This window comes from Miscanthus floridulus, chromosome 12, assembly GCF_019320115.1.
Source record: "Miscanthus floridulus cultivar M001 chromosome 12, ASM1932011v1, whole genome shotgun sequence".
Lineage (NCBI taxonomy): Eukaryota > Viridiplantae > Streptophyta > Magnoliopsida > Poales > Poaceae > Miscanthus > Miscanthus floridulus.
Window position 1 is genome coordinate 71,906,016 of NC_089591.1, and position 14,232 is coordinate 71,920,247.

The 14,232-nt window shown below is 55.6% G+C and overlaps 1 protein-coding gene across 1 annotated transcript; it reads right to left on the reverse strand.

Annotated features, from left to right (window-relative positions):
* Nucleotides 1-11,401: 11,401 nt before the first annotated feature.
* Nucleotides 11,402-11,704, reverse strand: LOC136496105 (uncharacterized). The gene has a single exon (XM_066491819.1). The coding sequence runs from the start codon at nt 11,702-11,704 to the stop codon at nt 11,402-11,404; it is 303 nt and encodes a 100-aa protein (XP_066347916.1).
* Nucleotides 11,705-14,232: the final 2,528 nt, after the last annotated feature.

Here is a 14,232-nt window from a genome sequence, read left to right on the forward strand (position 1 = left end):
AGAGGGGGAGCACAATGGCAGATAGTAACAGGAAGGGATCCGTTTCGCTGACCCATGTAGGATGCAGCTTTATGTAATGACATTGTTTGGCCGAGACAGATCAGTACAGAGGTGGACCTGAGAGGATCATTAGACCCCACTTTCCCTGTGCCACTGCGGCATGCTCAAACGTGGAAAACGATGGATCCCCACGGTTCCTGTCACTGTTACGTTCACTTCTTACATCTGTTCGCATGTTTGTCGGTGTTTTGGACCGGCGAGTCCTCAACCAACTAGTAAATTTGCACTGTGTGTTTCTAATTCTGGATGGTGATGCAAAGAGACACAAGGTTTATACTGGTTCGGGTAATGAGTACCCTACGTCCAGTTGAAGAGATCGATCTTGTATTCCTTGCACCGAAATGCTCGTAGTAGGGGGTTACAAGCAGGACGAGAGAGGGAGCTAATCCCAGATCTCTACGTGGAGCGGCGTGGATTGCTTGAGATGTTGATCTCAAGCAGCGAGGAAGCGTGCACGTTATGGAGTATCGAGTGTGTGTTCGCCTATCTCTTGAGAGTGTGAGCCCGTCTCATAGGCCTAATCGTAAGCGTCCGATCCTCCTGAAACGGCCATGGTCCCTCCCTTTTATAGTTGAAGGGGGGACAAGGGTGATACATACACTAGCTACACGACGTCGTGCGAACGGAGGCGGTATGTCCGAGCCCTGTAGCCTGTTCCTATGGCGGCGTGGTCGACGGAGTGGTCCTGTCCTTGAAGTACTGGGGCGACACGTTGGTCACATCCGATCATGTGCGTCGTGGGCTCCAGTGTCATCATGAAGCGGGGCGTGGCGGTCGACGTGCCGGTCACTGTGGGTTGACTGCGTGGGAAGCCGAGGCTCGGTTGGTGCCGAGGCCGAGCCATCATGGGAGGCTCGACAGACGTGAATCCCTAGGTTGCCGAGACCCTGAAGTATATTGTCGAGGCTCGGGGGGGAGCAGTAGGTCCCGTGTGCTGATTCCGAGGCTATGGCGACCCGGACTTGACTCCCTATGTCACGTTGTTCCTGGGGCAGGGGTTAGGTGGCACAGTGTAGTGCAGGCGCTGATCGTCGGCACAGTACCAGAGCATAGTGGCCGGTAACCCCTACCCCGTCCTGTCCTGGACGGTATGGCGTTGATGTGACCTCCCGTCTCGTCGGCCGTTCCGCAGTGTCGAGCCACCGTCCGGCTGATATTGCGGGAGTAGTTGGCGCATTAATGGGACGTGACGCCTGGTCGGGGGGACTGGTCAAGGCAGAAGCGATGGGTTGTTGCCGAGCCGGCCTCGAGCGATACGGAGAATCGATATCTCGTCCGAGGCTTTACGCGCAGGGCCTCGGGCGAGACGGAGAATTGGTTCCCCGTCGAGGCCTCCCGTGCGAGGCCTCGCGCAAGGCAGAGATTTGGCAGGCCGTCGAGACCTCCCGTGCGAGGCCAAAGGCGAGGCGGAGAGCCGGTGGGCTTGGACGAGGCCGGGGGTTAACCAATGGCTTACCTTTTGGCTTTGTTTTTTATAGGGTTTAAGTGGTTCTTTCGATATACGCTCGGGGTACCCCATTTTATGGTACCCAACAGTAGCCCCCGAGCCTCAGGGAGAGCGTGAGCGCTCTTCTTGAGGTTTTGATGAGGTTCGACTTGCGGTGGCTCCTGGCGGAATGGTGCTTCGCACTTCGAGGCCTTGGTGGGTGCGCGCGAGCGCACCCGCCGGGTGTAGCCCCCGAGGCTCTAGGGGAGTGGATTCATTCCCCCAGGTTCTTTTTCTCACGTTGGGCGAGAGATTTTATCGTATTTGCTGAGCCCACAAGTGCGAGTTCAGGTCGTGGGGTTTCGGCAAGGTTGCAGGAAGAGCCCCTTAGCCTCTGCTCAGAGCAAGAGGGCCGTCAGGGGTTCCCCTGGCTTTTTGTATGACCCTCACGCTTCCTTTTCGCTCGGAAGGAGGGATGGAATATGCTAGGCTACCCTCAATGGGCGCGAGCGGTGGCACTTCCGGTGAGCTGTTATCAGGTAAGTCCGAGTGGAGGCTCGTGCCCCGTTCGCTAGGGGTCAGCTAGCGGTCCAGAGACACACTCTAAGAGTACCAGAGGGTTTCTCTAGTGGGTGTCGGGGCCATTCGCTGGGCCCCAGTGGCTCGGTGCCTCCCTACGGTGGGATCCCATTCGGAGACCTCCCTGCCGATCTCGGACACGACTTAGGATGTCTTGAGCGATCGTTTGCTCGAGCCTTGGCCATACGCGGGCTCGCTCATAGTCGTCCCTGACTCTGTTGCCCTAGGGCGGCTGTCGAAACCCTCGGGGGCCCAGCCTTCGAACCCCTGGACCGTAATGGGCTTGATGCCCCTTATCACATTTTTTTCGAATCTTCCAGCGTGGGCTTGGGTCGCTTGTCTTTGTCTTGGGTGCAGGAGGGGCCCTGAGCCTCTGCACTGAGCGAGAGGGCGGTCAGGGGTCCCCCTGACTTTTTTGTTCAACCCTCGCACATCCTTTTCGTTCGGACGGAGGGGTTGTTTGCCGAGCCCCCTCGAGTGCGAACCTAGGTCGCTGGGTCTCGGCAAAGTTGCAGGAAGAGCCCCCAAGCCTCTGCATGGAGCGAGAGGGCGATCAGGAGTTCCCCTAGCTTTTTATACGCCCCTCACGCATGAGGGTTTGTTTGTCGAGCCCCCCTCGGGTGCAAGCCTAGGTCACGGGGTCTCGGCATATCTGTAGGAAGAACCCTTTAGCCTCTGCACAGAGCAAGAGAGTCGTCAGGAGTTCCCCTAGCTTTTTGTACGACCCTCGCGTGTCCTTTTCGCTCGGAAGGAGGGGTTATTCTACCGAGCCCCCTTGAGTGCAAGCCTAGGTCGCTAGGTCTTGGCAAAGTTGTAGGAAGAGCCCCTTAGCCTCTGCTCGGAGCAAGAGGACCGTCATGGGTTCCCCTGGCTTTTTGTATGACCACCGCGCTTCCTTTTCGCTCGGAAGGAGGGGTGGAATATGCCAGGCTACCCTCGATGGGCGTGAGTGGTGGCACTTCCGGTGAGTTGTTATCGGGTAAGTTCGAGTGGAGGCCCGTGCCCCGTTCACTAGGGGTCGGCTAGCGGTCCAGAGATGCACTCCAAGAGTACCAGAGGGTTTCTCTAGTGGGTGCCGGGGCCGTTCGCTGGGCCCCGGTGGCTCGGTGCCTCCCTACGGTGGGATCCCATTCGGAGACCTCCCTGCCGGTCTTGGACATGACTTTGGGCGTCCCAAGTGTTTCGCTTGCTTGGGTCTCGGCCCTGTATGGGCTCGCCCGTAGCTGTCCCTGACTCTGTTTGCCCTAGGGCGGCTGTCAAAACCCTCGAGGGCCTAGCCTTCAAACCCCTAGACTGTAATGGGCTCGGTGCCCAGTCCCTTCGTCGGAAAGGAATCGGGTGGGGGGATATCTCCCCCGTTGGCTGGACAACGGTAGGCACACCTTTTGAGGTGATTTTCTCAGGGAGGCGGAATGGCGTCTATCGCTGCTATGGTTGGACGTGACATGGCGTTAGTGGATGGAACATAACTGTTCCCGCGATTAATGAGGAAAAGGTGGGCACGTGGGCGGTAAAATCGGATCAGGATTAACTATGTCGGATCTGAGGGAAACTTCCCCAATTTTGTCGTCCGTCCATTTTGCCTTCACCCTGCATAAATACGCAACGAGCCTCGCCCCTCCCCTCCTTACCTTGCCTACATCAGCTTTACCGCCCTTGAGCCATTGCTAGAGCAGAGAGCACCGGGAAGAAGAAGGGAGAAGGGCGAGGCAGAGAGAGAGGGAGAGAGAGACTCACCGCCGTAGTCGAACCCTCCACCACACTCATGGCCGGCAACATTGTTGTCATCGAGGTGGACCATTGGGGTCCATCCGACGTATTCGTGGAGATGCTCTAGTCACTCGTCGATGGTAGTCTTCTCCGCCCAGTTACCGACTCCAATAGGCCAAAGCGGATCACTCCGTCAGGCGAGCCGAAGCCGAGGCCCCACGACGGCTATGTCGTGAGCTTCATGTCTTTTCATGAGTGCGGCCTCAGCCTTCTGGTGGACTGATTCATGCAGGCACTCCCGCACTACTATGGCGTGGAGCTCCACAACTTCAACCCCAATTCCATCGCACAGGCGGCCATCTTTGTCGCCGTCTACGAGGGGTATCTGGGGATTGCTCCCCACTGGGAGCTGTGGCTCCACCTCTTCTGGGCGGGGCATACCACTAAGCCAATGGGTACGTCGGGCATGAGGAAGGCAGTGAGGGCCAGCGGCTGCACTCTCCAAGTGCGCCAGGACCGTTAGCATCTCTACATCCTAGCCTAGCTCACGTCAATGAATCACCGTTGGTACACGAGCTAGTTCTATCTTCATAACGACGATGGTGGACTTCCCCCCTACACCGGGCGGATCGTGGGGAGCTACCCAGAGAGGTGGAAGTATGGCGTCCCAAGGGAGGATCAGCCCAAGCTGCAGTCGCTCTTGGTGGGGCTGGAGAGGCTGCGGGACTACGGCCTTACTGCGGCTGTGGTCGTGGCCGCCTTCCACTGCCAAAGGGTGCTGCCACTGATGGCTCGGTGGTGGCGCCTGTTTGAGATGAGGCTGGATGAGCCGATCGAGGGCATCCGGATGTCTGCCTCCGCCCTCTCCGATGAGGAAATTCTTTGTCGGGTGAGGGAGCCGATGGAGGCGAAGCTGAGGAGCGGTGGCTTGACCCCCTTTGTGATGCGCCGCTACAGCCCCCGAGGCCTCCCCGTTTCTCATCGTTTCTTGTCCCCTTATCCGTGTTCGCCGTTCCTGCAGGGGATGAGGGACGTGCGAGACTCCTCGCCGCCCGTTCCCTAAGGACGCAAGGCGACGGGCGGTCAACCAGGCGCACGCCGAGGCGTAGAAGAGGCGGAAGGACGCCAAGGTGGCGAAGTGCACGAAGAAGATCCTCGCGCGTGAGGAACTGGAGAAGCACCACCGGTAGCAAAGGAAGGATGGCCTCCCATTGGAGGAGTCCCCGTTGTCGTCGCTATCGATGGACGCTTCAGATGGAGACGATGAGGGCAAGATGGGGCGGGGTCCCCTAGACCATCTCCCTAATATCGGGGAGACGGTGCCCGGGGCGTCGGCAAGTAGTCCGGTGCTCCCAGGGGAAGGAGGAGGAGCTGCCTCGGGGCCGGCAATCTCCCGCCCCGGGACCAAGGCCGACACGCCCGAGGCGTGGGCGTTGGAAAAGCGCGCTGTCAGCCTGGTGGGCTCGACGGCAGCGGTGGAGCGGGTGGCGGCGGGGGCGACGCAACTACCCTCGAAGAGGACCGAGGGGGCGCCGGGGTCCGTCGAGGACCGGCCGGCACCGGCGGATATAGAGGCCGTGCCTCTACCTCCGCCGCCGCCATCGCCCTCATAGAGGAGGGTCACCATGCCAAAGCGGCTATAGCCCCGCTCGAGGTAAATGTATTTTCAGCAGAGTCGCATCATTTTCCATTCGTTCTTCGGTCTCATGCTGACCCTATAAGTATTTTGTCTTTAGCCAGAAGCGACCTGCGGAGGTGCCTACCTTGGCGCCCCTTAAGGCGCTCAAGGTGAGCCCCGGCTCCATCGCCCACTGGGTGGCAGAGGCGCAAGCCACCATACAGCGTGGCACGGCGTCGGTGAGGGCCGACCTGAAGGAGCCGACCATCCAAGGAGGGGCTACCGAGGTGACCCCGACACAGACGGGGGAGGGATTGCCTCTACCCCACAAGGCCGAGGCTCGTGAGTCAGATGGGGCCGAGGCGCCCTCAGTTGCTGAGGCCACCGAGGTCGAGGCCCCCTAGGCCTCCAAGGCCGAGGCGACGGAGGTCGGGGCGCCTAGGACTACCGAGGCAGTAGCGACGGGGGCCGGAGCCCTTGGGACCACCAAGGCCACAATGGCAGAGGCCGGAGCCCCTAAGGCCACCGAGGCCGATGTGATTGCGGTGAAGCCATCGGCCCAGGAAGTGGAGATGAAGGCGGCGGAGGCCTCGGTGGCGCCCCTGGTCCAAGGCCTTCCGCCATTGAGGGAGAGCGCCTGAGAGGCGGAGGTCTATCCGATCTCCTCCAACGATACTTCCCGGGCATAGGAAGTGGTCGACGCCGAGGTGGCCGGCGCCGTGGAACAGCCGACTTCGACCCCGGGTGAGGGAAGCTCGGCCCTTGTGCGTGTACGACCCGAGCCCCGTGGATGGGATCACCCATGTGTTCTGTGGCAGAGCCGAGACGACCCTGAGGGGGAGCCTCTGTTCGCTCTTGAGGATGCGGCCGAGGGTGGGCGCTGGGACACCTTCGAGCAATACCACCAGTTGGCGGAACAGTCACTGCGAATGGCGTTGTCCGTGGTGGCCGATGATCTGCCCAGTGTCGCCCAGGTTTGCGCCTTCTTTTCTCATGTGGCAATGTCTTTTTCTGAGTTTTCTTGTAGTGAATGCCCCCTGTTCTGCTTACCTAGGAGCTCAAGACCCGGTCCCTCGGGAAGTCAGTCTTTCTCTGGCAGGAGAGGGATGTCTAGGACCAGCTTCAGTGGCAGAAGGGCCTGCTTGCCGGCGCTAATGAGCTCCTGTTAGCGTGGAGCATGGAGGTGGAGGACCTCCGCCTTCGCTGTGCCGATGCGAAGGTCGAGGCGGCCACAGCCTAGGAGCAGGTCGCCCCTTTGGTGGCACGGGTCAAGGAGTTGGAGGAGGAGCTGACCCGCGTCATCGGTGATCAGGATGCCTTCAGGTCTCGGGCTAAAGAAGCGATGGCCTCGAGCAAGGTCCTTGTTGGGCAGCTAGGGGTGGAGCAGAGTGCGCACCAGCTGACGAAAGGTGCCTTGGATGAGGCCCTTAAGGTGGTTGAGGCATCCCAGACCAAGGCTATGGTTTGGAGGGGAAAGGCCGAGGGTGAGTCCTATTCTCCTCGTTTTATTCGTTTTTCTTGTGTTCGCCCCCTAACTCCCTGGTGTGATGCAGAGCTGGGGAGAGAGGCTTCCAGGGTGGCCGAGGCTTCTCAGGTCGAGGCCCAGCGCTAGACGGAGAAGGCCGAGGCCTCTTAGGTCGAGGCCTAATGGTGGAAGGAGAAGGCCGAGGGTGAGTCCCGTAGGCTTCCGCCCTTATTTGGCTTGTTTTCCTTTATGCTCAGCCTCATTCCGTTTCTTTTGGCACAGAGCGGGAGAAGGAGGTCACTCGGGTAGTTGAGGCCTCTGTCGCCGTGCAGGTAGTGCTCGAGACCAAGATCAGGGAGCACAACGCGCTAAAAAGTACCGCCCGTATCGCCTGTGAGGCCTTGGAGGTTGAGGGGATCTAGTCGGGCAGCTCCCTCGGGAGCCGCCTGATTGCGTTGAGCGGCCAAGTGCGTGAACAGCTCCAAGGAGCACTGCACACGGGCGTCAAGCGTGCGCTAGCCATCATCACCTCGCACTACATCGGCGTTGACCTCCAAGCCATCAGCGATGGCTATGTCCTGCCCGACGATGATGAGGAGGCTGACGAGGCGGTCGCGAAGCTGATGGAGGTGGCAGAGGGCCCCGGCATGGCGCTGGCCAAGCTGTTTGAAGAGGAGGTGGTCTCTCCCCCACCGTCCGCCGATGCTAGAGGCCCTGAGCCTTGACCTAGGCCCAAAAGGCCATGTAAATAGAATAGGGATTAACTTTGTATCGTAACACTTGTGGCTGTCAAGGCCCTTTTTTTAAAGTACTCATGCTTCTTAATCATTTTTCTTGTATTTCCGAGCCTCTGCCCTCTGTTGTCTCTGATTAGATTTCTTTTGCAAAAAAACCTCCTTGGAACCTAAGCCGCCCCTTGGATGAAAGGTGGTGAGGGAGTGCCATAGCCTGAAGGCGTAAGCTGTCTCATGACTCTACCGGCCTTCTGGCCCTGGAACAGACTTTCGGTCCTTGGGTTTTTCACAACCGATTCGTTAGAGCGTGCTATAGAGTTTGGCGTAGGATTTTTTTTTCAAAAAACGACTAAAAATGGTGCGTGTGACTTAGGGGGGAGTCCCCCATCTAGCCCCAAGGGAGGCGCGGTTCTACAGAGGCAGAGCCGAGTCTCCCTTATGGTGTTATCGTATTGCCGAGACCCATGATGGGCTCGGAGGATTTCTCGAAAAATTAGAACAACTAAAGAACGCTTCTTAATTGTATTTCGAGAAACAATATATACAATGCTTGGAAATTTAAGGGTAAAAGCGACGTAGTTGTTCTATGTTCCAAGCATTGGTGAGGATTTCACCCTTCTCATTGGCTAGCTTGTAGGTCCCGGGCTTCAGCACTTGGGCAATGATGTATGGTCCTTCCCACGGCGGGGTAAGCTTGTGGCGGCCCTTGTTGCTCTGCCTCAGCCTCAACACTAGGTCACCTACCTTCAGGTCTCGGCTTCGAATGCGCCGGGCCTGATAGCGCCGTAGGGCTTGCTGGTACTTGGCCGAATGTAGTAGCGCAACGTCTTAGGCTTCCTCCAGTTGGTCGAGGGCGTCCTCACGGGTGGTGCGGTTGCTTTGCTCGTTGTAGGCCTATAGCCTCAGGGAACAATATTCCAAGTCAGTTGGGAGGATAGCCTCGGCTCCATAGACCAGGAAGAAAGGTGTGAACCCTGTGGCTCGGCTTGGAGTGTTCCTCAGGCTCCAGATGACCGACGGGAGTTCGGCGAGCCATTTCTTGCCAAACTTCTTCAACCGGTTGTAAATTCTTGGCTTGAGGCCTTGTAGGATCATGCCGTTGGCACGTTCTACTTGGTCGTTTGTCCTTGGGTGTCCTACGGCTGACCAGGCCACATGGATGTGGTGGTCATTACAGAATGTCAGGAATTTTTGGCTAGTGAACTGCGTCCCGTTGTCGGTGATGATGGTGTTCGGGACCCCGAACCTGTGGATGATGTTAGTGAAGAATAGCACCACTTGCTCAGATTTGATTTAGTTGATCGGACGAGCCTCAATCCATTTGGAGAACTTATCGATTGCTACCAGCAGATGGGTGTAGCCCCTGGGGGCCTTTTGTAGAGGCCCGACCATGTTGAGCCCCCACATGGCAAACGGCCATGTAATGGGGATGGTTTGGAGGGCTTGGGCCGGGAGGTGTGTCTGCCACGCATAGTGCTGGCATCCCTCGTAGGAGCGTACTAACTTGGTGGCATCGGCAACCGCCATTGGCCAGTAGAACCCTTGGCGAAAGGCGTTTCTGACGAGCGTCCTAGGTGCCGCATGGTGCCCGCAGGCCCCCGCGTGCAAGTCCCAAAGTAGGGCTTGGCCTGCCTCGGTGGTGATGCATCGTTGGAGGACACCAGATGGACTTCGCCTGTACAATTGGCCGTTGCAGAGGACGTAAGTTTTGGCTTGTCGCGCAAGCCGTCGGGCTTTGGTCCTGTCACTAGGAAGCTCTCCCCGAGCGAGCCAATCAAGGAATGGGACTCGCCAGTCCGTGTCCTGGTCGATCTAGGGAGGCTCCGTGCCCACTTCCATGACCTCGGGCTCGGCCGAAGGAGTCTCAGCGGCAGAGGGGGTGTCGAGCCCTGTGGTGGGTTCGGCTGGTGGGCCCTCTTCCGCTACCGAGGCGTAGTCAATGGAAGGCTTGTGGAGGTTTCTAGCAAAGATGTTTGGGGGTGGGGGGGGCAGAGCCCGTGCCGACGCCATCTTTGCTAGTTTGTCCGTGGCCTCATTGTATTTTCGCGCGATGTGGTTGAGTTCAAGACTATCGAACTTGTCTTCTAGGTGACGTACCAACTTGCAGTACGCCTCCATTTTGGGGTCAAGGCAGTTTGACTCCTTCATGACTTGATCGACGATGAGCTGCGAGTCGCCCCGGATGTTGAGACGCCGTACTCCGAGTTCGATGGCGATCTGTAAGCCATTAACAAGGGCTTCGTACTCGACTACGTTGTTGGAGGCGGCGAAGTGGAGCCGAACCATGTAGCGCATGTGTACTCCAAGGGGCGAGATGAAGAGTAGACCCATGCCTGCCCCGGTCTTCATCAGGGACTCGTTGAAGTACATGGTCCAGCGCTCCATCTGAATTTGAGCAGGTGGCAGTTGGGTGTCGGTCCACTCAGCCACAAAATCGGCCAAGACCTGAGACTTTATTGCTTTCTGAGGCGCAAAGGTTAGGGCTTTCTCCATGAGTTTGACATCCCACTTGGCTATCCTACCCGAGGCCTCTCGGTTATGGATTATCTCTCCCAAGGGGAAAGATGACACCACGGTTACTGGGTGGGACTCAAAGTAGTGACACAGCTTGTGCCGAGCCAAGACTACGGCGTAGATCAGCTTCTGGATGTGGGGGTAGCGTGTTTTGGTCTCGGAGAGCACTTTGCTGATGAAGTAGACAGGTCATTGGATGGGTAAAGCGTGCCCCTCTTCCTGCCTCTCTACTACCACAGTCGCGCTGACCACTTGGGTCGTTGCGGCAATGTAGAGTAAGAGGGCCTCGTCCCTGGCCGGCGGTACTAGGACGAGAGGATTGGTGAGCAGTGCTTTGAGCTTGGCGAGGGCTTCTTCGGCCTCGGGGGTCCAAGAAAAGCGTTCAGATTTCCTCAATAGGCGGTACAGAGGCAAGCCTTTTTCGCCGAGGCGTGAGATGAAGTGGCTCAGGGCCACAAGGCATCCCATGACCCTCTGCACTCCCTTGAGGTCTCGAATCAGTCCCATGCTGGTCACAGCGAAGACCTTCTCTGGGTTGGCCTCTATGCCACGTTCTAAGACTATGAATCCCAAGAGCATGCCTCGGGGGACCTCGAACACACATTTCTCGGGGTTGAGCTTGATGCCCTTCTCTCTAAGGCATTTGAAGGCTATCTCTAGGTCATCGACGAGATCTCGGCCCTTTTGGACTTGACCACGATGTCGTCCACATAGGCCTCGATGGTTTGCCCGATGTGCTCGCCAAAGACCTAGGTCATGCACCGCTGGTATGTGGCCCCTGCGTTTCTTAGGCCAAAAGGCATAGTCACATAGCAGTACATGCCGAATGGAGTGATAAAAGAAGTTGCGAGCTGGTCAGACTCTTTCATCTTGATTTGATGGTAACCGGAATACACATCAAGGAAAGACAGGGTCTCACATCCCATAGTGGAGTCAACGATTTGATCGATTCGAGGTAATGGGAAGGGGACTTTCGGACAGGCTTTATTTAAATCGGTGTAGTCTACATACATCCTTCACTTCCCATTTTTCTTCTTGACTAACACAGGCTTAGCCAACCACTCTGGATGGGATACTTCCTTGATGAATCTGGCCACTAAGAGTTTTTGCACCTCCTCATCGATGGTCCTACGCTTTTCCTCGTTGAATCGGTGCAGGCGCTGCTTCATTGGTCTAGAGCCAGTCCGGATGTCCAAGGCGTGCTCGGCGACCTCTCTTGGTATGCCCGACATGTCCGAGGGACTCCACATGAACATATCAGCATTCACGCGGAGAAAGTCAATGAGCATGGCTTCCTATTTGATGTCAAGGGTGGCGCTGATCCTCAACGCCCGGTCGTCGGGGTAGGCGGGGTCGACGGGGATGAGCTTGACGGCCTCCGCGGGCTCGAATGTCCCAGCATGATGCTTGGAGTCAGGTGCCTCGCCACTGAGCTGGTCGAGGTTTGCGATGAGGGCCTCGGCCTCCACGAGAGCCTCGGCGTACTCAATGCACTCAACATCGCAGCCGTATGCATGCTCATATGTAGACTCAATCGTGATGACGCTATTGGGACCCAGCATCTTGAGCTTGAGGTAGGTGTAGTTGGGGACTGCCATGACCTTGGCGTAACACGGCTGCCCAGGATGGTGTGGTAGGTTCCCCTGAATCCAACCACCTCAAAGGTAAGGACTTCCTTGCGGTAGTAGGAGGGGGTGCCAAAGCAAACGGGAAGGTCAATGCATCCGAGGGGTCACGTGCGTTTCCCCGGCACGATGCCATGGAAAGGTGCGGCGTCACCCCGGAGCCATGACCGGTCAAGCTCTAGGAGCTCCAGGGTGTTGGCATAGAGGATGTTGAGGCCACTGCCTCCATCCATCAATACCCTGGTGAGTTGGGTGTTGCTGATGATCGGGTCGACAACAAGCGGGTACTGCTCGGGATTCGGGACATGGTCAGGGTGGTCATCTCGATCAAAGGTGATTGCCTCTCGAGACCAGTCGAGGTATCGGGGAGTGGCCACCTTAACCGAGAAGACCTCTCGGTGTTCCCTCTTTCGCTGGCACGCCATAAGGCACGCCGAGGGTCCACCAAAGATCATGAAGGCGTTGTGTACCTCGAGGAACCTATCGTCCTTGTCATCGTCCTGGTCGCCGATGTGGCAGAACCTCCTAAGTTATAGGGCCCACATGCACCTGTCACTGTCCGACGACCATTGACATCTATGGCAGAACCTCCTAAGTTATAGGGCCCACATGCATCTGTCACTGTCCGATGACCTTTGACATCTATGCATATGTTTCCATTAACTTAAAAAGACTATCGGGTGTCCTCGGGGAACCCTGAATCATCCACGATTTCCGAGCAGGATCACGTTACAGAGTCATTGCAGTATTACAACATTTATTCAAATATATATACATCAGAGTAAAATAGTGGAAGTCTTATGATAACTTAGTTTACAAACCAGTTGTTTCAAACCTTACAACTAAGTTCGATAATTATTACAAACCATAGTAGTAGTGGAGTGACATAATTAACATAAACTTAACACACAAAATAAACATCCTGCCCAAGGATCACACATTTACTTCTCATCGTCAGAATGAACGATAGTCATACAACACGATCCAAAACAGATCTGCTCATGAGGCTCACCTGCAACAAGGGGTCAACGAACCCTGAGTACAAAAGTACTCAACAAGACTTCCTCAATCACTTGATTAACTTCCTCAACAAGTATTCGATCCGACCTCAATAGACGGATTAACTTCCTCAATCACTTGATTAACTACCACGTGTTCACCTTCGTTCACTACACGTAATAACAATGCCATGTTTAACATGATGCGAAATACGAAACATGATGCTCGATGATGGATACAAAATTAAGAATTTGAATACAACTTTCCTTCGCGGTACAGTTGCAAGTCAAACAACTAAATCTTTTTCATAACACATACATCAATTGCCAAGGATCATCATCAACTAAGGACCCAAGGTCATCACTCAATCCAAAATTTCAAACAAAAACCTAAATCATTAAAGGTTACTATTTGCTTTTATGAATTAATTATTTAATTCAAAATTATGAAATAAATCAACTTATTCTGATTGAGCTCAAAAGTTTTGTAAATGTTCATTACATGATAACTAAGTGGCAAAACAAATTTCATAATTTTTAGACAATTAAATAAGCCTAGAAAAATCATGGAAATCCATTTATTAATAAATTGAGCAATTTTTATCACATTCAAAAAGTGCTGAAAAACAATATTTCATATTTTTCTTAAATAATATACATCACAGGGGAGTCACACAAAAAATTTCATAATTTTTGGAGCTCTAAATAAATCTACACAAAAATAACAAAAACAGACACTATTCATTTAATTCTAAAAAATAGAAAATCCACTTAGAACGCTGAGTCACTGACACCCGGGTCCCACATGTCATCTTCAACCTCCGACGTTGACCACGGCAGCGATGGCTCTGACCGGCGAATTCTCGTCGCCGGTGAGACTAATGGTGATGGTGAAAGCACTACCACGTTCCCTACACCACTACGCTCCGATTGGTGGCACAAACGAGCCTCGACACTAACTGGACCAAGCACCACGGCGACCATGGCGAACACGACGGCACGGCCATGCTACGCCAGCAACACTAGTGTGGTAGTGATTAAACAAAGGACACAGGAAGCATCAGGAGCTCACCCCGAACGCGTTGGAGCCAAAGACCGAGCCGGAGGAGCAACAGCAAGGGGGTTCGACGATCAGCGCGGGCACGGCGGAGCAAAACGTCATCGGCGATGGTGTACCGGCTACTACAGTGGTCAAAATGAACAACCAACTATGGAGTAAGCACCACAGTATCAAGACGAAGCCATAGGTACATAGAGCAAGGACAGCAGCTCACCGGAGGGCGCTGACCACGGAGATGCGCTTGCGACGGGAAGGTCGCCGGCCGCGAAGAAGAAAGACGTGGACAGCGAGTTTCCGATGGAGATAAACTAAATTGGTGGGGCGGTTGGACGCGTAAGGTTAAGGCGAAGTTGGGACTAGCTTATCAGCGATGGTGGAGCACGACAACGATGGTACGGGCTCACCAGAGTGGAGCAGCGGCGACAGGAAAAACAGAGGGCGAA